At 39.2% G+C, this 25,391-nt stretch overlaps 1 protein-coding gene across 11 annotated transcripts in view; it reads left to right on the forward strand.

The window, feature by feature from the left end:
* NAV2 (neuron navigator 2) overlaps positions 1-25,391 on the forward strand; it is a 419,946-nt gene that overhangs the window by 303,171 nt on the left and 91,384 nt on the right. For all 11 annotated transcript variants that reach the window (XM_068684879.1, XM_068684882.1, XM_068684888.1 and 8 more), the window contains 4 exons: positions 4,429-5,518; positions 8,461-8,573; positions 11,845-11,953; positions 13,701-14,090. In XM_068684879.1, coding sequence (XP_068540980.1) covers positions 4,429-5,518; positions 8,461-8,573; positions 11,845-11,953; positions 13,701-14,090 — 1,702 coding nt within the window. The remainder of the gene's footprint in view (positions 1-4,428; positions 5,519-8,460; positions 8,574-11,844; positions 11,954-13,700; positions 14,091-25,391) is intronic.

The following is a 25,391-nucleotide window of genomic DNA, read 5'->3' on the forward strand; positions in this document are numbered from 1 at the left end:
ACATGACAAATGATGGGAAATTGCATATATTTTCTCCTGACCTTATTATAACGCAAGCTCTCAAAGACTTCAGTGGGAGATTTAAATCATAAGCCTTCGGATTCTTTTTTTTCATCACAAATGGGTAGGTTTGCAGTTAAGACTTTACAGGAGCAGCTGAAATCAGATTTACCCATGCTACAGTGCGTATTGGCATTGGAACTAGACCACCAACATCTTTTTAACAGGAACACTAGGAACAAAATAGATTTCAGGCCAAGATTTGACTCTGAAAAGAGGAAAGAGATCATTATTTATTGTGGACCGTAGCTTGGTTTTGAAAACATTTCTTTTATAGTCAGTTTTAGTTAATGCAGGTTGCTGAAGAAAGAAAATATCTCCCTCACAAAGGAACGCATGGGAAATAATAAGCTTATTAATCGAATGCATGAAACCTGCTCTCCTTTTCATGAAAGAAGGGCCTATGCTACGCTGAATAAAACTTTCCCCTTTGCATGCTGATGTATTATCCACATATTGATGTTACTGCTTCATTAGGAAACCTAGCATTTGAATCTACATTCTGGCAGCAGAATCCCTTTCGTTTACCAAGATTGGCCTTAGGAGTAAAAGAGCCAGCAGACTTGTTTGTGAGAAAGAAATGGAGAATCTGAAAAAGGCTGGAGCTTTCTTAAGCTGAAGCCATTTTTCAGGAGTGTGTTTTACGGTGAACCTTTTATTTCTTGCATTAGCATTCCGTGGTAGAATGTAAGAAAAACTTGAGGACTTGGAATTTCCAGTTCCACTGTATTTGTCCTGAGAATAAATCACAATCCATTGGGTTTGTGCAAGAAAATATTTCTTACACAAGAAATATCTTTCTTTTCCCCAAAGTTATAACAGCTTAGCATATATATATATATATACATATATACTTTGAAAACTTTGAAATATATATATATATATATATTTATATTTATATTTCAAAGTTTCCAAATATTTTTCATTGGTATCAAATGTGTAGAATCCAGCATTCATAGAATGTGCTTACTGTAAAATGTTAGGTAGAGACACCAAAAATTACATTTATGTCCCCACATACCCATCTGAAAAATTTGTTGCAGTCATAGTATTGTTGTCCTAATTCTGATTTATCCGACATGTTTGTAGATGAGAAGAAACTCTCTGAATGGAATTGTATTATATTCATTCTACACCACTGGCAGTGGAAGTGCAACTGAGGTCCAAACAGACGTGTGTATGCATAGAGGTCAAAGTGAATGCCGTGTTTATTTAAGAAAAGAAAAAAAAAAGTGTATATTGTTCAATGACCAAACCAAATCTCAAAACATTCAGAGAAATTAGAAATGAAAAAGTTGTGAAATTTGTTGGGGGGAAATAAAAAAAAAAAAAAAAAAAAAAAAAAAGTTTTTGGATTTGGAAAAATAATCCATTTCATTTGATAGAGCAAGACCTTTTTCCTAAAAGCCCAAGAACTGGAGCACTCAGCTGGGTTGTTAGGAGGAAGTTCATTTCCCAAATGAAACAACACTTGCTATTTACTTCCAGGAAAGCATTGTATTGCTCATAGGGAGGCTGTGCTGATGTGGGTTGCCTTCTGTTTCTCCTCCCTTAGCTGATGTGCGGCATGTTAACAGTGAGCTCGGTGTTTGAGCTAGAGGTGGACTTTTACAATTGTGTTGTGGACCGCAGCCTGGTCCTCAGGTATCTGTTTTCTCAGGTGTGTGCCTCCAGCCTTCAGGTCGCACCTCATGCCAAGACTCTAGGTAGGCTTTGAGATTAGGGAATACAGAATGGCCTGGTTGTTACACATAAACACGTAACCTTTTTTTTTTCCAAACTGAAGTTAAGAGTCTCTTTGAAAAGAGCACTTTTCTTTTCCAAGCATGTTCCATTGGCTGCGTGCTCAGGCTGAACACCCTGCGCTGGGCTTGTGTTGCTGCATATCTTGTACTAGCTGACTGGACAAATCACTCTTCCCCCCAGTTCCTGCTGTATTCTCTAGGTGTATATAAAGTAATAAGCACTACTTTGTAGGTGGCTCCTTTATCAATGAATTTCCATGCATCACCCTTATATTGTCCCAGTCAATTTCCCTATTACTCCTTGTTTTTTCTAAGAAAGTAAAGGGTTTGCTGCTTGTCTTGATTTATACATTAGGTTCATCCCTGGATGCAGTTCTAAATTTGGCCTGTGTACGTCCATGAATCACAAACAGATCTGTTGATTTATGGGCGTGGGTATGCTTTATGTCAAGATTTGTTCAACTTTATTAGGCTGGAATGGACTAGGGACTTAGTTTTGGAAGGACTATGAATCTCCTGTTTCTGTGGAAGCACCCAGGTATTGAGATCGGCAATTACTTTTATTTATTTATTCATTAGATGGAGCTATACAAATTATTTGCAAATGACGCACAATTGGGAGTTCAGTGAAGCTTTTGTTGCATTGCAGAGTGTCTTTTGTGGAATGCAGGGTGAGACAAAGGCTTGCTTGTTTGGACATCACAAAAGGAGAGCAGAGCGGCGTTGCAATCAGAAGTAGATGATGATAGGTAGGAGGACATCTGGAAATAAATAATAATAATAATAATAAAAGCAGCAGTGTACTGTCAAAAGCATCAGGGTAAAAGCAATGGTTCAGAGCATCTAAAAGCTGAGGGAGTAATATTTCCAACAGCTTATAAAGTAGCTCTGACCTTGCCTTCCTCCTGTCTGTGGGCAGGGCACAGTGACGTTGGGTCACTGCCCTCCCTGCGCTGGCAGGCAGTGTGACTCCTGCACTGTTACTCACTCAGCCCTCCTTGATCCGTCTGATTGAATTTAGCAGGTTTGAGCAGAGCGAGTGTCATCGCTGTTTGGGATGTCTGGGGCTTGGTTTTTCTTTCTGTGCTGGACTAAACCAGGAGTAATGCCCTTGAAGTCAGCAGGCTGGCAGTATCGTGAAAGAAGCATGATGTGTCTGTAAACTGGCAGATGCTTCTTGCCATCTCCACGTGGGTAGTTTGACTTAGGAAAAGGACTAGCAAGACCAGCCAACATAATAGTTACTGGTTAATAACAGTCCTGGAAATCTTCCAACTCCAGTAATATTTTTGTAAAGTATCATTAATTCCTGCTTTGTCCATAACCCTGTGAAATGACTGAGTTTATTATTAAGGAATCCCTAGTACTCTTAGAAACCCGATTCTACATTAAGTCATGAAGATGTATGTGCTTTAAATCTTTAGTAGATCTGGTTTGGATCAGAGGAGGGAGGTTAACAGAGCCGTATCTTCAGTGAGCAGCTGAAAGTGAAGTAAAACAGTCCCTGTGTGGTTGCAGCGGTTCATGATTTACAGGACTGAATTCACTGGGCTGCTCCTGCTGCCGAAAACGCACGCTCTCAACCGCTGTTGATTTTTGAATTAAAAAAATGCAGCTCTATACACAGTTTACTTTATTGCTAGAGGGCAGAGAAATATAGGTAAGAGCCGTTAATCCCCAGCAGGCTGCTGGGCAGGCAAACAGACATAGATGACAAAAGTTAATTGGAAACATGAGCAGTTTAACAGAAAACATATTTGTGATAATTGAGAGAGTAACGTCTCCAGAAAGGAAACTCAGCAAAGAGAAACTTCAGAAGAGAAGTGGCCACTGGTAGGTGAGTGTGATTTTTTAAGCTTTCTTTAAGCTCTACGCTAATTTCTTACAAAGAACAAATAACATTAAAAGCAACTAACTGAGATTCCCTCTCTCTGAGGGGGAGGGCTGTACAATTACTGCCACTAGTTTCTCTTACAGCTGGATTAGGATGTGTGGTAATATATAATTTGGGTTCATTGCATAAGGGCACAATTGGTTTTGCTTTTGTATATGGGGTTTTCTTCTACCTTTTTGTATATGGTGATCTCTTCTCCTTAACTGAAAGAGCTCCAGATTTATTTTTTTGCCTTACTCTTGCATTTTTTTATATTTGAGGTTTTTCTAAGAATTTAACTCGGACAGCAAAAATTTTGCCAAAAGCAGAGAGAACCCTTAGTTAGAAAATAGTGCTGTGTTTTTGCTAATGAGAAAGTATTATGAACCTAATAAGGGAGAACACATCGCAAAAAACACATTTTGGTTTGAACTGGAGGAAGATTCCTTTTTCTTTTTTTTTTCTTCTTTCCTTTAAAGAGCAAGTAAATGTAAATTACATAGTAGGAGCTTGCTGCTGTTCAGCTGGATAGGAGGATAGGAAAAGACAACTGGCTTTTATTTTCATTAAGTGATACTGATGTTTAAAATAGTGAGATGTGTTTATCTTTTTAATGTTGCTAATGTAAAGTCCCTAATGTTTTATTACAGAAAGAATCTCAGACCAGCTTTAATACCAGGCACTACTGTATTTTCTTGTGCGTGTGTTTTTTATCGTTGTTTTTCTTTTTTTCTTTTTTTTTTTTTCCAGAGCCTGCAGACAGTACAGCCTTCCAGCCCACAGGAATGAATGAAAATGTATCATCCTCAGTTCAAAGCTGCAGCAGTACTGTTAGTTGCAATAACTCATCAGCCATCCCTCAGCCCAGCTCTGCTATTAAACCTTGGCGCAGCAAGTCCCTCAGTGCTAAGCACACAGCTACGTCTTCCATGTTATCCGTAAAGCAGCCGGTACCGGAGCCTCCAAAGCCACCATCAGAGATTATCAAAACGACTCCCAATGGTCAAAAATCCATGCTTGAAAAATTGAAACTCTTCAACAGCAAAGGAGGCTCCAAAGCAGGAGGGACAACGCTCGAGTGTTCAGGGTCTCGGGACAACAGTTGTGAAAAGCTAGAGACGCTTCCCAGCTTTGAGGAAAGCGAGGAGATTGATGCCGCAAATCAGAATGTGAACAATCCGGGATCGATGTCCAGTAGTCCCAAAATTGCACTCAAGGGAATTGCACAAAGGACTTTTAGCCGGGCACTGACTAATAAGAAAAGTTCTCCCAAGGGTAATGAGAAGGAGAAGGAGAAACAGAAAGAGAAGGAAAAGGATAAAAGTAAAGACGTTGCAAAAAGAACATCTATCACTGAAAAGCTGGACGTGAAAGAGGAACCAAAAGAAGAACAGACAGCACTAGCAACAACAGAGATGCCAAAAAAGTCCTCAAAGATCGCAAGCTTTATCCCTAAAGGAGGAAAGCTGAATAGTGCCAAGAAGGAGGCCTCTGCCCCTTCGCACAGTGGAATACCAAAACCAGGAATGAAAAACACCACAGGGAAATCCTCAAGTGCCCCAGTTTCTGCAAAAGAAAGCCGCAGCGGGAAACCTGGCTCAGGGCTCTCGCATCAGAAGTCTCAGCTAGACAGCAGGAATTCCAGTTCCTCTTCGAGCTTAGCCTCTTCCGAAGGAAAAGGTATAGGAGGCCTCAACAGCAGCAACAGCAGCCAGTCTGTCAATGGACCAGCCGCTACGACACACACAACAGGAAGCAATACTGTGAGTGTTCAGCTACCTCATCCCCAACAGCAATACAGCCACCCGAACACTGCCACAGTAGCTCCGTTCATGTACAGGTACGGTTAACTGCTCAGCTAAACTCTTTGGAACGTGACGTTTCTGTAGGAAGATGGATTTTGGATGCTCTTTCAGGGCGGTGATGTGGCAATACGAATGCCACATCGCGTTAAGGTTTATTGTTTTGAGAGAATAACTGATTCAGTTACACAAAAACTGTTGTCAAAGGCAGTCAGACTGAAGTGTATGAGTTGTAACAGGGATGTGAATAATTGCAGTTTTCCAACTCTGCTAACAGTTAATGACAGAGTGCAACTTGACCAACTACTGTGCTTGCCTGTATTTTGTACCACATGGGTTAAGTGTATTTTATGCATCACAGCTTTAAAGGTTGTAACAAGACCAACTTAATACATAGATAAACTCATTCTCTTAAGTGTGGCTAACGGTGGTGGAGCAGCCTTGTAAGCAATAATGAGAAATTCGAAGAAAAATCCCTTAGCATAGGTGAGGCCAGGCAGAAGGTCTGTTCTCATATGCTTGCACTAACCTCGATTTAGGTCAGCCTAAGAGCAGCTGTATGGGGTGACAGCTAACCTCCATCTAGTCCAGCATCTTCTGTGTGACAATGGCAATAGAGGACACGCTGGGAAGAGTAATTAGAAGGAAGAGAATAAAGAAGCTTTCTGAAAGTATGTTCCCAAACCTGTCGGTGACAGAAGAAATTCTTGAGTCTGATACTTAGGTTTTGTTTTTGACAGCTATTTCCTAGTTTCCTTTGACAACCCTTAACTCCTTCATAGGAAGAGACTGCAAGCAGTTGCTCTGTCTTAGTCGTCTTCACGCTGCTCATGATTTTGTAGGCCTCTGTCACATCCCTTCATCCCTTAAGATGGATCTGTTCTAGCCTGCCTAGTTGCTACTTGTAGAGATGTTCATACCCTTTTGGCCATCTTTGTCACTCCTTTCTGTAATGGTTCAGTTATGCTAAATGCTTTTTCCTTTTGATCTCTTGGCGGTTGTAGTGTAAGAATGGTTGGCCATGCTTTTTTTTTTTAAAGTGAAATTAAATTTTTAAATAAGAGTGAAATGAACCTGAAAGAGAGGGAAGCAAAATTATGCTCAGGACTATGTAGGAAAGCAAAATGGAAAGAATGACCCTTGAGTCTTCAGATCCCTTAAGTGTCATCTCTGTGTCTATAGAATAAAATGCCAGGTGTCTTTCTCTTATGTAGTTGCAAGAAAAGAACCAGTTGGAAAAAATTACTCTAAAACTTGTATCTATATTATACATTTTGGATTTTTCTTGCTCTCGCTTTCATCTATAGACATCACCATTAGTACCGCTTTTTTGGCTGTTGGGTTCTACTAAGGTCAGGTTTTTGAAATGTGTTTAGAGGTGAAAATTGCCAGTGCAACTGTACAGTTGTAATCTAGAATTAAATTGTTTTTTGTGGTTACAAACTGATTGCTTTATTGTTTATCCCTTGTAATCTGCAAAAAATATGTTTATGATGCTCCTGGCTAGTTACGTTTATCGCTACAACATCCTATCAATAGGTAAAGTAAAAAAGCACTCTTCTTGGTGTCCATCTTAGGTAAATTGAATATAGATACGATCATGTGAAGTGTAAAGCAGGTGCAAACCATATGTTTTTCATAATCCAAACATTCTGATAAACTCTAGGCAATATTTATTTGACCTTTTCAAAAAAAAAAAAAAAAGAAAAGAAAAGAAAAACAGGAATTAAACTACATATTGGCACCTGGAGTAAATGCTGAGAAATTGAAAAAATAGTCTTTACATTACAGCATTTGAGGAAAAAAGCCTAACTGTATAATCTTGCTGGCTTTCAAAAAGAAAGAGGAAAATGAAATTATATTGATATCAACATGGTATTCAGATGCTTTTTTTAGTAATCTGCAAAATGCAGTTGCAGGGAGGTATTTACATCCTTGTTACTCTGTGATTCTGCCATATGAATGGGTTGTTGAAGACTGAACCTGGGAATCCTGGCTGCTAATTGTGGAGGCCTTCGCTGTCTCAGCTAACCTCCCTGTCCCTGTATTCACAGCTATGGTGGATTTCTTAACGTGGATCTGCAGCTTGGCATAAGTTGTGAGGAAGGAAAATGAGTACAAAGTGCCATAGCTGTAGTTGTACATGGAAGTTGTAATCTGTTTTTCTCAGCTATCGGTTAAGGCTGCTTTAATCTAAACTTTTCAGCTGCCAATAGACTTTTTATTTCGTTAATTTTTTTAGCAAAAGATATGACAGCTCTCTACATTTTGCATAGGGTCAACTGAAATTAAGAGTATTGCCTGAAATTAAGAGTAATAATTGCGTGCTGTGCCTTCTCTTTTGTACAGCACTTATCCTTGGGGCACGAGAATTTCCAGCTGCTTGTGATGTGGCTATAAGTGCAAAACACAGCACAACTAGTAAAATGAAATGACCCAAGATGCATTATTTAAATCTGACAACAGATTCTCACCATATCACTTTTTATTACACAACAGCCACCATGTCAGATTAAAAATCGGTGTTTGAAGTTGGTGTTACCCAAACATTTATTTTAAAATAAAAACGAGCGTCATTACCAGTTACTGAAGAGAAATCAGCAGGAGCTTAACATGCCATCACGTGCTACCTGCTTTGTGTTTATGTAAAACAGATTATTAGAGAGGATCTGATTAGTCATAACAGGTTATGTTATTGATAATTAAAATCTATCTGGAAATCCATCTTAGGACCGTATCTGAGGAGCTGTGAAGCCTATGTATGACTATGAATTTTTTATTTTTTTTACAGCTGAGTGCTTGCTTCCATTTCTAGGACGTAGTTCAACATGGGACTAATGAATTATGTAAAATCAGTCTGCTGGTCTATTCTGGAGAGAGGGACAGAGTGGCTGATGGCAGGTGCAATTGTCTAGTTGCTATACTTGAGATACTTTTGATGGAGAGTGACTGCACATCTCTGTTTTGTTTTGCTATTCAGATCACAGACAGACAATGAAGGGAACGTAACAGCCGAGGCCAGCACAGGAGGGGTCGGCATGGATTCTGCTCTTTATGTCAAAACTGGACAGCCTGCTCTTGAAGACCTCTCAGGTATGTCTTACAAGATAACTTAATAACTCTGTTTCAGTTAAGTAAGAATGGGCTAAAGCAAGTTTGAAATGGTGTAGTGGTGTGTCCCCTATATTTTTTGAAATCATTAGGCATTCTGGGTGCTTAATGTCTTCTGGAACATGTGCCGCACTGTTTAGGATTAAGCTATAAATGAAAACCTTTAGTATTCACAAATAAACAAGCTATTTTTTTTATTTTTTAGCTTTTGCTTCAGTGCTTACAGAAGACATTAAGTTAATCTTCTTGACTATTTGATTTCTTTATAGATTTTGAGGAGTCTTGACATTCACTCACGTGAATCTGATCAATTCCAAAAGTGATGTTTGCAGCAATAAGAGACCAAAATCCAACTTCACTTTACTGTGTCTAGCATGCACAAATTGTGATTAGAATACTAGCAATCATATAGAATGATTACAATATAGCAATCGAAGTTAGAAAGTACTTTGAACGCTTATCTAGAATTACTGCTACCATAGGAAGTATTTGATATTTAGGAATAATTTTTAAGCTTACCCATGATAACAAAGCAATTTTTAACAACTGTCTTTTATTACGGGTCTAAACTGTATTTTTAAGTCATCAATAGAACGACTTTAAAAGTCATCAAAGTCTCGTCAATAGAATATCCCAAATTTTTTCGTCTAGTTACTCTTGGTGTCTTCCAATTTAATGTGAGTTTTGAAACTGTTTATCCTGCTTGGAAAGTCATGTGGCTGTAAGTTTCACAACTGGATTAATTGCATATTGCATTACATATTCTGTCAGCACATGTTTATACCTGTGCATGCTTCTCACCTTTGCCATCAACATATGCAGTCATTGGTGAGGAAAATGGCTGCAGAAATGCATCAGTGAATGTATCTGTTTTATATATAGGTGTATTAAAAAATAGACAAATAAATGGCACAAGGGATAAAATCCTTGAGAACATTTAAGTTTCTTACCTAAATAATTGAGCCAGTTTGAAGTATGAAACACGGTGTCCAGCTTCTTAGGCTTTTTTAATATTACCTCTTCATCATTGCGTTGCCTAGCCTAAGTCTATTTCACCTTGTAAACTGGGAAATGTTTATAGATCACAGAAGGTCTTTAGTCTTTGATGACAGATGTTACGTAAACACATATTCAAGTAGAATATGTAAGTTAGGGATCCAAAAATGGCAGATGACATGACAACCTCAAGCAGTGGAGATGCAAAAGCCAGCTGTGCATAGCCAAACTCCACAGACAGCAGCAGTCCGTAAAGGAGTCTTTAGGGAAAATGAGCAAGCAAAACAAAATGGTCTCTCAACCCAAATAAATAAGAAGAAATAAGTAACAGATTCCTTCTTGCCCTGCGTAGGAGCTGTTGGTACTTTCAATTTAAAAGCATATATAAAACAAAAGAGTACAGGTAGGGAAAACTGGAAGCTGAGTAGTTTAGGGATGTTCCCTATTATGAAGAGCTAAGTGTTTTGATAATTAAGTTTTAGTGACACTATCCAACGTCTGTCTATAGTTTAAGTAATTGAACATCATTTAAGTTAAAAATTAATATCAATTTAGATAAGTGATCTCAGTAGAAATTAATTTACCTGCACTGAGTCTCATGTACATTCACTTAAGAAGTCACTTACTCTGTCTTTTTATCTATGAGAGAAATGATCTGTAAAAGAGCACTCTGACCTTTGCTAGGCTAAAGGCCTATAAATATTTTATGTTCTTTACTGCAATGATTTGTAGGTCCATGAGTGTAGAAAATGTTTTCTGTCCAGAGACCCGGTGGCTAAAGGAATCTATCTTGTTAGATGGCTATTTCCAATCCAGCCAGATCATAATTATTTGATCATTTGGCCTAAGTGGAATTTATTGTTAGGTTATTTCCTAGGGAGTAGAGGCCCATAAAAAATGCTCACATGGACACTAACTGAGCCATTGTTGTTTGTCTCAGAAAGGCTGGTGAGTATGTAAGCGTAAAAATCTATCTTCCCTCCCTTGGTAGTTCCTTGTAGTCAGGACTCCAACACTTTGGTAACTGATTTGTTTTACACTGCTCTGCAAGTAGGACTATGTGACTTGGCCTTTCCAATCCAGCATCGTTCAGCAATGTGAAGTTTAAAGCAAAGAATGTGGGAAGCCCCAATGGCAGAAAGTTAAAAGCTAATTTATCAGTTCCTTAACACTTCTGATGTGTGTAATATGTAGATGGCCATGTAAACTAGCTATTATGTGGATTAACAGTATCCCGGCAGCTTAAAAATGCATTACTTGTGCAGAGATGGCTAATACAAAGTGTAAAAAGATTTAAATTTGCAGTAATATTTCCTGAAGTTGTGAGCTATAAACCCTTTAAAATGAAATCTTTCCCTTCTATGACCACCAAAAATTTTCAGATGGCTTTTGGGAGGTTTTTGGTTTCAGCATTCAGCTTACAGACAGTTGGCACTACTAGAAATCAGAAGTCACTTCTCTTCAACCTCTTAGAAGATATAACTACATAAAGCTCATCTGAGTTAGCAACCAAAGAATTTCTTAATTGAGAGCTGAGAGCAAAAAAAATAAATTATGCTGAGACACTAGGAGGATTTTTTCATATGTATAAACTCTTATTTTGGAGTTAAAGAGCAGGACAAAAATATGTTTTAGAACAAGTTATTTGAAGAATGTAGTTTCTAAATGCCAAGGAAAGTAAAACTCATCCCCCAGATTTGTGTCATGTAACCCATTTATGTAATGATAACTCTGTTGTGATGGGGACAAGCAAAATCTTCAGCTTTTTAACCCAAAAAGTCATTCAGCGTGGAGCACACAGTCAACAGAATTTAGGTCACTGGAAAGCTGTGGCTGTAGAATGAGAGGTATTTGGAATGGGAAAAAGTTGTTCTAGTGAAAATACAGCATTGGAGAATCTGGCTGTGTCAGGTTAATGTTAACTGTGTCAATGTAGGGGAGGGAAATGATGGTATTGATGGAGTACATTTTCTAATGAGGTTGAAAGTTAACCAGGATTTAAATTGGGCCATATGGGGAAATGACAGTGCAGAAACATCTGGTGCAAAGGAAGCCTGTGAAGTTACCAACACAGAACTGATTCTGTTCGTCTGCTTCAATGGCACTGCCTGCTGTAGGTGAGTGGTATCTGTATAATAACCAGTTTAGAGCGTTATGTGTCAGAAAACCATATTTGAGACGGATTCAGGCAAAGATAACAGTTTGGTTTTGTGCTGTTTCCTACTTTGTCCTTTCTAATGGCTTATTTTTCCTTTAGGAGAGGATCCAGAAACTCGACGATTACGAACTGTGAAAAACATTGCCGATCTTCGACAGAACTTAGAGGAAACAATGTCCAGTCTGCGGGGAACCCAGGTCACTCACAGGTAATAGCGTAGCTTTATTTATGACAAAATGCAAATCATTGTGTCCTTTGCATCTGTTAGATCTAGCCAAGTTGCATCCTTGAAAAAAGATTAATGCTGACAGTGAAAGATACTGATCTTTCACTTGACCTTTAAAGCATGGATTTTGAACTGTGTTCACTGCTTATGGATTATCAGCTTTAGGATGAGGAACTGATGGTGGCAGGTTGTATATAAAAGCAAAGGTGGAGAATAAGCAGTGCTAGTTAAATGCCCTAGGTGATGTTTGAACATAGGTTACTGTTTAAAATGTTTCTTCATCTTATCCTTGAACAACTTCAATGCATCACATCACTTTTACCCCAGTGTGTAATATTTTGTTTAAACAAGCAGGTGAACTGTGCCTGACCCACTTGAAAAAGTGCATAACTTGAATTCCTGACCTATCTTTGGACAAACAATTTTTCTGATATTATTAGTCATCCATGTATATAACTTTTTTTTTAAGCAGTGTTTAGAAATCTCCATCAGTATTTAAAATATGTTTTAAATAAACAAAGATTGTTAATACATTTAAACATTCTGTGACTTGAATCTTTTCAGTGTTCAGCTGAAGTCTTGGGACAGTAAGATGCTGGCTCCTAATGAGGTCAGGGTCCTATGCAGTACTTGGTGCCTTATGGACTTGAGCCCTGTCTGAGTTCATTGGATGAACACTTTGGCTTTGTATCTCAAATTGAGCCGGAGCTTGCAAAGATAAACTCCCAATATATCTATTTCTCTTTTCATTTTTTAATGAATATGATAACTCATTAGAATTTAATTCCTATAACCATAGGACACTTAGGTTTTTGCAATGTTTACTTAACACTATATTGGAAATAGTGTAATGTTGCTTGTTTTAAAAATATCCACAGTAATAATAATAATAATGTAACGCTGTTAGTTGAGTAGGAACGAAAAAGTGGAGTTCATGTGAGTAAGAGAATTTGTAGGTATGGATTAGGAAAAAGACGTGTAGACCATAGTAGTATTACTCTTCAAAGGTATGCAACATATTCACTCGCTCAGAGATGCAAACAGAAGATTTAATATAGTGGTGCTTGTCAAAAACTGTATTTGTAGACTGATCTGAAATGCTTTCATAACCAGAGTTCTATGTAAACATTATCAATATTCAGAAAAATGTATTCAGTTCATTAATACATAAAATATACTTTGAAAATTAAATTATCCTTGCTTTTCTTCTTATTTCTTCATTTAGCCCTTTCCTCACTGTAGATATAACTCTTACCTTGATGCTGGATGCATCCTCAGAGTATTAGGACTTTGTCATGAATACAGTCAAAAAAAGAAAATGTATCTGAAAAATAGTACGTGAATCGGTATTCCTTTAGTCAGCTGAATATTGACTCCGTGGTAAACCATGGTAAAATAGGGTTATATGTGATTGAAGGTGAAAAAATTACACTTGGATACTATGGATAATGCATTAAAAAATTCCTTAAGTCTTCTGTCAAATGCTTTGAACACTAGGTGGCCAGGGTGCAAAATTATTATTATTTAAGAATGGTGTTGGAGGAATGGACCAACCTCTCAAAGCTTTGTAGCAAGTGATTTCTGTTCGTGCTGTTACTTATTTGCAGTTTAGCAAGTGTTCAAACCATAGCATCCTGCAATTTTTGTGTAACATCACCTGAAGGCTCATGCTCTATAGACCACTCCATATATAATTACATGATTTTTTTTGTTTGTTTGTTTGTTTTAGCACGTTGGAAACTACATTTGACACCAATGTCACTACCGAGATAAGTGGTCGCAGCATTCTCAGCTTGACGGGACGACCGACCCCCTTATCGTGGAGACTGGGGCAGTCCAGCCCCCGCCTGCAGGCAGGTGATGCTCCATCAATGGGAAACGGGTATCCTCCGAGAGGGAACGCCAGCCGCTTCATTAACACGGAGTCAGGACGTTACATGTATTCAGCACCTTTGCGGAGACAGCTAGCTACCCGCGGTAGTAATGTCTGCCATGTGGACATCTCAGACAAGGGAAGTGACGAAATAGATCTGGAAGGCATCACCATGGATGCCACCGGCTATATGAGCGATGGAGATGTTCTGGGCAAGAATATCAGGACTGACGACATCACAAGTGGGTAAGTGCCTTTACTTCTGTTCTGAAGTACTACATGTGATTTTTGCATTGTGTTAGATGAGACTGTTCCCTGTGACTATTTGAAAAATAAATAAAACAACCACAAAGACGGATTTAATAAGCATTTAGAAGGACAGCATATTTACAACAGTTAATTTAGGCAGTGCAATCTAAGGACACGATTTAAGTGTATGTTTAAAATTATATATAATACTCCTATATATAAGTATGTGCACATAATTGTTTTCCCGAACCAGGGTCATTGTGCAAAGTATGACACGTGTTGCAACGCTCATTTACAACCACAAGATGGAGAGAGTGAGGCATTTTCTTCACTCTCACTGAATCCTTTTGCTGACAGAACATTTAAGGAGAAAGTTCACGTGACTGAAATTAGTATACACCTCGTTATGTAGGGTAAAATAGGGCAAAAAAAGGTGTACATGCAAAATAGTCTAATGAGCAAGTGAATGTGCAGAAGTATGAACTGAGAAAATTATTATCAAGGTTTTATGACAACATTTAATGTTTGATTTGACTGGAAAAAAAGCATTTGTTCTTTGGTCCAAAGTCAGTATTCAATTAATTCTAGGAAGTTATTATTTCTTAGGTTAAATACAGCATTACGCTAAATTTAAAAATTATCTTGGAGGTGTAGATGGCATATTTACTTTTGTGGTAGCCTTTTCCCTCTCTAGCTACCTTGCATGCTTTTCTTTTCTGAAGTGCCACTGACTGTTGCATTGGCTTATTTGGAAGACTTAGTGCCTCTTCTTGAAACAGAAAGCTGGAATGCAGCTGCCTCATTGTCACTAATTTAAGTGGGAAGCAACCAGAAACCTGCCTGCATTCTGTCCTTTCTGAATCTGTCAATGTTTTCAAATTGAAAAGTCAGACTTAGTTTTTAGTTCTTATTTCAAGAAGCATATAGTACAGAAGCCAGTGGAAAAAAAAATCTATTTCACTGCTGCTGTAACTGTTACTACATTAATAACACATTGTATAGCTAAAATGGTTTGTTTTTATAAAATGAATCAACCTGAGTTTTGTGATGTTTATTGTAGTAACAGCGATTGCTGTTCCTCTGGTGTGTGAGTTTTATTCAAACTTGTGGCTGTAATTTTGGTCTCAAAATGCAAATAAATTCTGAGTAGCTACATGGTTTCTGTAAAACACCAAGGATGAACGAAGAAGCATCCCTGGAAGAATTGTGTCATCTCGGGCATCTGCTGTTCATATGCTATAGGAGCCCCAGTCAAGACCGACACTTCAGTCAGTGTATAAAGTTCAGATTCCAGGTTGAGGGAAAGGGAATAATGAGAAAGCTGTTATGAATGATATTTCCAGAGAAATCTGCGGCTTCACTCATCTCTGTCTATCATTTCCTTTTCTGTGACTACTTGGTCATTCTGTAGAGTATAAAATGGAAGTCTACAAAGTCTGCAAATACAAGAATGATAAGGGACTCATAACGTAATAAAATGTTTCTGCCAGTTAGTACCTCTGTCACTGAAGCAATGTATCAAAGCAGAGCGTTAAATGCCAACAGTTGGTGAATATAACATTTAGCAGAACAGTCATGCTTAAAAGCAGCTCACCCCTTGCTTTAAACATTAGAACATCTTTAACTGATAGAGAGAGAATATGAATCAGAGTACTGGACTCTTATTTCCCACTAAGTTTTGAAGAGGGTAGATAATTTTCCAGTTTTGATTTATACAACTAGCCACAGATTGATAAACAATAATCTCAATGTCAAGTTCTCAGGACAAGAATGGCTGTGTGTACAAATACATTTTTCTTTTCAATAGCTGTTGCCTTCAGCTGCAAAAGCCTATGCTGCTAGATAATGTGGGTTAGTTTATTTATTTATAGACCGTTATTGTAATCACTGACTAAGTTCCAAGGGCAAAATCTGTATTACAGGTCAATCCATAGTCAGAAAGACTCAGCTTCATTTTCAGATTGTCAGTAGTGCTTGAAGTTTGGGCAGTTTGGAGAGCTTCTCATTGTTGCACTGGTGAGCATTTAAAGGGAGCATTCCTAAAAGCAGCCTCACAATGCTGGGGTTAAATTGTCTGTGGAGAGGAATCGTATGTGCAAGTTTCTTGACAAGGGACTACTGCAGGATTGAATTGCAATAACAGCGTTGGATATAATCCCCAAATCAATTGAGAGAGATAAACTTTCTGTCTAAAAGATGAGGGTGTTACCTTTGGTGAATCTCACTGACACCTAATAATGCTGAATTATGCAGTATAAACAGATGTTTTGGTAGCCTGTTCCATGAGTTATCTTCAGGTTATCCACGGTAATAAAAATAGGGTAGCACTGTGTCTTTGTGGGAGAGGAAAAATACACCACTTCAAAATCAGAGAGGCTGCTCGTGAAGAAAGCATCAGTGTGACTTGCTGTGGAATGAATCTCTGAGATCAGTGTTAGGGCAAACATGTCCAATATTTTCAGAAGCTGAGTTACAGTATGCAGAAAACAGCACAAGAGGGCATTTATATCATGAATAGCTCTTTATTAGCTGGTATATGTTTCACTTTGTCATTTTCAGAATTGCTTCAGTGCTGTAGTCTGAAAACCTTGGATCTGTGTTTTCATTGGCAAACTGATAGGGAAGGAAGCCAAAATATTTGTTACAGCCAAAATAAATCCAATAGCCAAGATAAACTATTTTAGCCCTATAATCCTGATGCTTTCTCTGAAATGTACTGGGTCATGGGAAGTTTCATTTGGCCTCCTTTAGTAAGTCTGCTCAAGCAGAGCTCTGGCATACATTAGGGTTGATTTCATAGGGTTCGAAAGAGTATCTTTTCCAAACAGGCAGAAAATCTCTCTTAAAACTAAGAAGGTCTTTAGGTGGTGGATCAAAGGTGAGACGCGGTCTTAATTTAGAAGCTAAAATACGGACAGAATGGCAAAGCAACAGGACTAGCATTTGTGCAAGGGGGGAAGTAAGCATACACCTTGCCTGGTTCTTCAGCAGGCTGATCTCGGGGCTCCCTAGCCTCATCAGAAAGGGAAAGCACAAAGCCCAGGACTGTTTCACCTGCCCACTTCAGACAGTTAAACACTCGTTGCAGGTGGAGAGTTTAACTCAGTCCTTTCTGGGGGGTTGGTTCAGAAGGTTTTGTCCACTGCAATCTCCCAGTAGCTACTGAAATACATGTTCTGTCTTTTTTCCCCTCTGTTGTCTCTGATGAGATACAGGGTTTGTTTCCTTTTTATCTGTCCTTGGAATGGAACAACAGAGCTGTTGGTCAGAAACGCCTTTTAAAATTGTTTTCTTTTAATTTAATTAATCCTCTGACCTTGCTTTCTTTACCCTGAAGTGCAGATTTCTCTGCAGTATTAACAGAGTGAATATATTGATTATTGCTTGTCACACGTTTTCTCAGGAAATGGCTTGTGGTTGGCAAACAGCGCGTATCAAAACAATTTTGTATGGAAACGTCATTTCCAGAAAAACGTAGATGTGTTAGTTTTACAGCTCGAGCACCCTAGGGCCCGCACTTGGAGGCAGAGGGGACGTAAGCAGTCCTGCACACGTACCTGGAGGCAGCACCTGCCTCGGGGAAGGCCTCGCTGCTGCCTCAAGGGGCCAAAGAGCTGCTGCTGACAGGACGTTGGAGGTACATGTTACGAAGCTGCAGTCTGGAAGATGAGGCAGGCCTCAAGTCTGGTTCGGTTTTCTGAAAAATAAAAACGTCAGGTTTGTCTGATTCAGCTGCTAAGGCTGGTGCACAGACCATTTAAAATAACTCTTCTGAGTGTGTCGCATTTAGAAATGTTACTTAGCAGCTCTGATACCTCACTTATTAAGCCTAGCAGTGAACTGTTCCTTCAGCTATTAGCTGAGGACAGAAGGGCTCAGCCTGCACACAATGCTAAGGGGCCCTATGAAATTTTCCTTGTCCTGACCTCCCTCAGGTGCAGCTGCCGTTGTGGGTGAGAGAACATCGTAGCCCAGCCTTTTTACCATTTCACTAATCTCCCCATTTGTTTGATGCTGTGGGGCTGATACGTTCCCATTACAGGCCCCTGTTTCCACAACCGCATAATGTGTTTGTGTGCATGATGCTCATGGGATTCTCATTCCTTCTTGTTTATTCAAGCCTTTATGCTCCATAGGGATCTTTCTGCAAGCACTACAAGCAAATGAACATGGAATATAGATGAAGGGAAATTAAAAGGGAGAGCAGGCCACTGTAGGGTGGCTTTACCTCACAAAAGCTGAGCTAGAAATCATCTTGGTGGTTCAGAGGCCTGTCTACTCTAGACTGACATGGGCCAAAATCATCATTGAAACAGTTCTGTAAAATTCAGAAACTGAATTTTAGTAGTTGTATCCATTAGGAAGCAACAAAGAGTTCAATATGAAGAGCGGAAATTGAGGATTGATTTCACCAAATGTTAAATAATGTGTTGAACATTTGCAGGATTCTTGTGCCTCAGTTGCTTGATATTATATTATGTATCAGTCAAATGGTGATAACATCTTTTCTATATGCCAAGCTCATGCGGCATAACAGATCTTTGCTTGGGTTTAAGGTTTTAGAAGAAAGGACGATGCATTTTGCTGCTAATGAAATTTTCTGTTGGTAGCAGTAGTTAAGAGAAACCATTTCCTCCTAAGCTCTCTGCAGCAGAATTGGTTGGTGCTGCAGGCAACGTGTGGCTAGCTGGAAGGCCAGAGCAGCTGAGCAAGAACTTGTTCTCCTTGTACACTGACTGAATGTTAGCTGTAGTCTTTTCTGACCTTTGCCACTGTGGTTAACTTTTTTTTTTTTTTCCTGTATGCTTTGAGTTGCAGTGGGTCACTTATTTTACTGGCCACTGCACTTGAAACAGCACGATTTTGATGATAAGGTTTCCTCTTGGTACAATTACTGGGCAACATGCAGTCCTTATGGTTATAACACTTAAACGCCACCAAGAACCATTAGGAGGCTTATTGCATCTTCTTTCTCCCTCTGAGCAGAGCGCTTAGTTGAACTGCTTTCTGTCTTACTAGAACTAGCTTTTTATATTCTTTTGACATTGCAGAATAGTAGCTTTATTTGGTAAATGGATAATTAGCACAGCTAATAAGGAAGTCAGCTTAGCAAAGTCGAAGTTCTGACTTACATGAAAGGGTATTAGGGGAGTCGTGATTCCTGAATTGATAGTAAACTATGTTGAAACTCGTTCAGAGGATTTAGGCTTTAAAATCATAGATGTCGTGGTGTGATGAGAATGAAAAGAAAAATCTGTGGCAGTGTTTAAATCAAAGTAAGTCATTTCCCAAGAACTGTATTTAAAGAGTTTTAGGGTAGGCATGGCCAAAATACTAAAAATATATATATTTTAAATATTGTTAATATTGTATTATATTTTCAAAATATTGTTAAATATTGCACTTAATTCAGGAATGGTTCTGGTGTTAGTTTGAATAAAACTGTCAACAAAGCAGTGTTTAATCAACACAAACGATATCTCAGATAACATGTCCTCATAACATGTCTCTTGCAATTTAGGATTCAGCACACGAAGACATTATAGGCCATAAAAAGTCATAACCTTAGAGATCAGCTCGAATCAAGCATTTTAGTCGGTACACTGCTAAAAATATTAGTAACTCAGTTGGAAAGCAGAAGACAGTGTTTATAGCCATCAGGAGTGAGGGTGTCTAACTGCTGATAACCAGATGTTCTCCTTTCCCCTACTCCCAGATTGCCACACATTACTGGATGATGCTCGGGCCATGTTGGGTCATATATAATACTCATCGTTTGTGGTGTGTGGTATTTGATGCTTCTTTGTACATGCTGTCCTAATGTTAATGAGTACCCAAGTACCTGTTACAGCAATTACCCCACGCTGTGCTTGTTTCTGCAATAAACATCTCCGTCGTGTTTGAACTGCTGCTTTGGAGGCAGCAGGTTTTTATGATTTGAGCAAAAGGACAGCTTCTGAAGGACAAAATCTGGTCGGACTCTGGGCTGAGCCAGCAGAGGGAGATGCACGCATACGCACTTGGCCAATGCAAGTCTTCTGGAGGGAGGAGGCAAAGCACTTGGGAGACTCTAGGGAGCCGCTTCCTGCGCTCCCCAACCTCTGCTGAGAGTCTGGGAAGCAACAGAACAGCTCCCTCGTTATTTTTCTTCGACCACAACTCCCCTAACAAAATTAAAGAGGATGATGGGGAATGGATCCCTTAATCTGTCATTCATTTCTATGTTTTCCACTGAAATCCTAAAATCCTTTAAAGGATTTAGGCATTTAAGTCAAAACCAGCATATGCAAAGCCACATACAGCAGCTGCCTGATTCTGGTGTAACTTGGACTTGCTCCACGCTGGCAGGCTGTGCTCAGTAGGTAGGATCATTGTCCCAGCTTAAAAAATGGATTTCTATCCCCCTGTTTCATCCAGACTTCCATTTGCACACCTGAAAGGACAGCCCTGTTGGAAGTTTTCCAGTCTTGTCTACCTTATTTTGACCGGCTTAGGGCCTCATGTCATGCAATTTAGGTATGCTTTGTTCTCTAAATGTGGCTCTGAGATGAAGCAAACCTGACTGGGCAAAGGCACTGAAGCAGAAGTGAAAAGTTGCTCTCTCTGATCTACTCTCCCAAGATGGGTCGTTCATTTCATGTTCGTGAATCATTGGGTAAATTTTAGAAATTGTCTGGGAACTGGAACCCCAGGACTTTGTCCTTCCTCCTTCCAAATGCTATAATGGCTGTGCTCTCCTTTGCATGGGTGAACCTTCCAGCGAGGTGAACTATTCGGGTTTCACTGCCCCAGCTGTAGCGAGGTGGATGGCTGATGCCCTTTTTCCATCCTCTGGAGAGCATTTAGTCTCATGTTAGTGTTAGGTCAGTCAAGTGGCCAGAATTGTTCTCTGAGATGAGCAATGTGCGGTTCATTCTCAGGCCTTACCTCGCTTGTCTGCAATCACCACATACAGACGAAAGGTAAGTCCTGCATCCAGCAAGAGCCGTGGAGAAGGATGTAAAAGACATGGAAGCAGGAGAATCTTCTTTCTGTCTTCTTTCAAACAATATTGCATGGAATTTCCATTAGGAATTGATTCCAGGCCTTGAACCCTAAAGAAATGGAGGCACCAACCTCGTTGTCATAATTTGGTCTATTAAGCTCTACAGAGAGGTGGGAATTCAGACACACACAGCGTACTCTGTGCTCACTGTGTAGATTTTTTTGTGAATTACCCTTGGAGCTGCTCACCCTTAGCCTGGGTATCCTAGTTATGGCTTTGTGCTGGAGAGGCCTACAGGTAGGCCCTACGTTTAACATCTGCTGTGGCCTAACTCCAGCACGCAGGCAGTGCTCACAACTCTCAATTGCGGCCTCGTAGTCACACAATTTAGGATTAACTTGATGGCCTCAGCAGACTGAAATAAATCTGTTTGGAATTAGACATATGTTTTAGGAAAAATGTGGGAAACAACAATAAATGTAGTTAAACAAGATTGCATCCTAAAAGGTAGTTAAGCTTTTGTTGGTTGTTACGAGGGCAATTTTTTTTCTAATCCTAATGAAGTCCTAAGGCTGTAACCAAGTCCTAATGTATCTTAGCCAAGTCATCAGTCACTGCTGAAATTCCTCTGTGAAGTTGTGGAAGGATCTGTCCTAGTGTCTCCCCATGAATTTTCTCAGTTCTTGCTAACTTCTTAAACATATTTTAATCATCTGGACTCTTTGAAACTCGCTTTGGGAACTGTTAATAATTAATAATGGCATTTGAAGTTTCTCATGGTCGTAGCCAAGAGTTTTCCTTCAAGATACACTGCTCCATTCATTTCTGAAGGGCCATTCACCTCCAAGATAGATGAAGAGGCATAAGTAAACCCACCATAACCCCCCACTTTGTTCTCATAAATAGCCTGCAGAAAGGGGGAGAAATTGAAGTGAAAAAGGAGAACGTAAAATTAAGTAAGTTGAATATGTATGTTGTACTTCATGTAATATAAAATACTTATCAATCTAATATATATATATATATATATCTCAATATAATCTTAGTCTAATAACTCTGCCTGTTGAAAGTCTAGTTACCATAAATTCATGCTTCTCAGTAAGTAACCTGGGTGGGCTGACTTGGATTTGTGAGTTTCAGAAGTGATGGTGGTTGAGTCAGTATTGGGAATGTACTCTAGAAGAGTCTCCTCTGAAACAGGAATGAATGCAGTGATGTGGAAGATGCTTTCTTTCTCTAATGTTCTTCTCTCACATACTGACAGCTTCTATTAAACTACATCTGCCTAAGACTGTTAATTCCACAGGGAACAAATTTGTTCGGAAGCTTAATAAGAAGCCAGTGTCCTGGAGGGAACAGATGTGGGGTCAGATATGAGATTTGACCTATAGTGGCAGCAACCGTTGAAGTCCCTAACAGGCTACGTTGTGCTTGGAATTCCTTCCCTTTGCAAGTGGAAGTTTTATAGTTAACAGCCCTGCAGATTTCTTATAAGAGAGACCTGGCTGAGAAGACACGGAGAAATAAGTTTAGCAGTGACCAAAAAGTTTAGCAGTGGGCAGCAGTGACCAAAAGTTGTTACAGGATGGCTGCTGAGTGACTTATACACGAGGCAGTCTTAATACATCCCAAAATAGAGAAGTATGGATTTCACAGAGAACCTACTTCTTTCTGTAGATATTTTTTCCCCAGAAAAAGGTCTGAGGATTAAATAGTTACGGAGATGAATTTCTTTTGCTTATGGACTAGCTGAGACAGCATGATTAAGCAGCTAACATTCATGTTACTAATGCTTTGCAGTTGGGATGTTTCTCCTAGTAAGCTAGGAAACTAAAACATATTTACTTTTTTGTTTTGTTTTGAAATGAGTTTTGCACAAACTCATTTCTCTTTTCTTACCTGTTACAGAAGACGGTGTCTCCCTCTTCCCAGCAGTTTTGCTGATTTTTGAGACTACGAGTCATTTGTTGTTTTTTTCTGGTTTTTGATTTTTGGGGTTTGAGCATCTTCAAAACAATTAATGTATTCATTAGCTTGTTAATTATAGGTAGTCATGATTAAGTATAAGTCTATAAATTTATAACTTGCACACTGCCTTAAAAATGAAGGGAAATTCCATGAGCATCACATTTGTGCTTCTTTGAGCCTGAAAGGTAATACTTGGATCAAATGTTAGGGATTTGGGCTTTGTATTAGCAGTGCCAAGCTGAAAGCTCAGGACCTCATCCTGTTACTGAATGCCTTCACTGAAATTCACATGGATCAAAAAATGCAACTTAAACCAGACACATAGCCTGGGCTTGTAGACAGGAATATATTCACCCCTTTGGCTAGGAAGATGAAGAACTGTGCTGACAGTGGGCATCATAGCGGAGATTGGCCAGGCAAGACTAACGGATGGAAGGGACTGGGGGGTGAAAACACAGCGGCAAGAAAGACCACACGGTCTAATTCCTAAGTCATGATGGAAAATTCAAACCACACTCATAGTAAAGTGAACACTTGGGGTTGCCGTCATCCTGCAGTTAGGCAAACATTTCTTTTTAGGAGGAAAGGTGGGAGCACCTGGACTTCCGGGCTCAGCTTCAGTTTTGGGATGTGTTATGTCTCTCCTGCTTGAGGGTTCAAGGTTATGGAGCTAGTGTGATGCTGAGCTTGGTCGGGGTAGGCTTGCCCAGTCTGTTGTGTACTGCTGACTTAATGGCTGCTCCTTCTTTTCCTAATACTTAAGTAAAGAATGCCTGTCCTTTGGCTATCTATTTGCAAAATTGGAAAATTCATATTCATATGTTAGAGCGAAATGAATATATATGAAGTGGTAGAGTTGTCAGACCATAAAAGTAAGTGTGCTGTTGGCTCTCTCTATACCTCAGTGAGTGCAGAGAGAAATCAAGTGACTCAGACCGCTAGATTTTACTGATCCCTGGAATAACCTGTTCCTGTTTCCTGTACATGCCTTTCAGGAATGGGAAATAAATCACTTCAGCATCAGAAGTAACCTAAAAATATTGCACTTGGAAAGACTTACTGTGGCATTCAAAATTTCAGAGGCACTGAAAGAGTGTATTTGGCTAAAGAAAAGAGAAGTTCAGGTTGTCCAGGGAACTCCACAGCAAATTATTTTATTCTTGCAATATTGGGCAGGAAGCTACTTTCTTAAAGAAAAAAGTGTCACCTAGAAAGTGTGATACAAGTTCCAGTTGTGTGTTAGAAGTGCATAATACTGCTCTTGTTTAACCTGAGTCTTTCCATAGTAAAAGAGGAAGGTTTGGTTAATTTTGTTTCCTCGCTGATGAAAAGTGTGGGGATGAATCTTAATTCCTGGAAAGATTAGAAATTCCTTTTAACCAATGTAATTATTGTCTCATTCATTGTCCGTTCATTAAATGGAAGTATATTTGACTTCAGTAAAGGCAGTCATCCCCATTGTCTGTTGGTACCATCCCTAAAAGATCCAAGCTATTAACTATATTTAAGCATTTACCAACTGTCTAAAAGTCAGAGAGTTTGTTTTTTACTCTTTTTCGTAGATCCTGTATTAAAACTTTTCCTTCTTTTGGAGTAGGTAGAAAAATTCTACAGAGTGCTTGGTTTTGAACTAAGTGTGCTTGCACATTTCTTACAGTTGATGAAACTAGCAAGGCATTTAGTACAAATTTGATATCTTTTTAATAAGAAACCTCAAATGAAACCTAATTGATAATTGACCTTTTACAATTGTTCGGACTGCAGTGGATCACTGCATAGGAGATGAAGCTATTTAAAGGAAAACGTTGCCTGTATTCTGCATCATTCTGAAGGATTTGCTAATGGTGTTGAAGGCCATGTGAAATTGGAAAACAAACTCTCAAAATTTAGGTATGCCCCCTGCTCGGTGATTTTGTCAGAGGTGAATTCTGACACAGCCCTAGCACGGACGGCTTCTGCAGACTGAAGAAAGATTGTGTAGTGAGGGCTGCGTGTGATGTCAGTCCAAATTAGGCTGCGATGTGACTTCTCACAGGCTTGGAATTTCGCAAGATGGGGATTGAAGTTTTCCTTTTCATCTTGAGTCAAAATACATAAGGTTGTTTTAGAGGCTAGTATATTTGTATGATGGGGTGATAAATTCAGATAGCACTGAGGACTGTTAGAGTTACGCACATACAGGATACTTTGGGGGTTTATTCTGCCTCAAGCAAAAGCTTCTAAGATTGTCTTTCAAAAAATATCCCTTAATTATATTCTCCATCCTCATAAGGCAAAATAGCAATAATGATGTTGTATTCATAACAGCAAAACGGCTTCTGAGAGACAGGACAGTTTTAGGTTTG

The sequence above is a fragment of the Anas acuta genome, chromosome 5, assembly GCF_963932015.1.
Source record: "Anas acuta chromosome 5, bAnaAcu1.1, whole genome shotgun sequence".
In the NCBI taxonomy this organism is placed as follows: domain Eukaryota; kingdom Metazoa; phylum Chordata; class Aves; order Anseriformes; family Anatidae; genus Anas; species Anas acuta.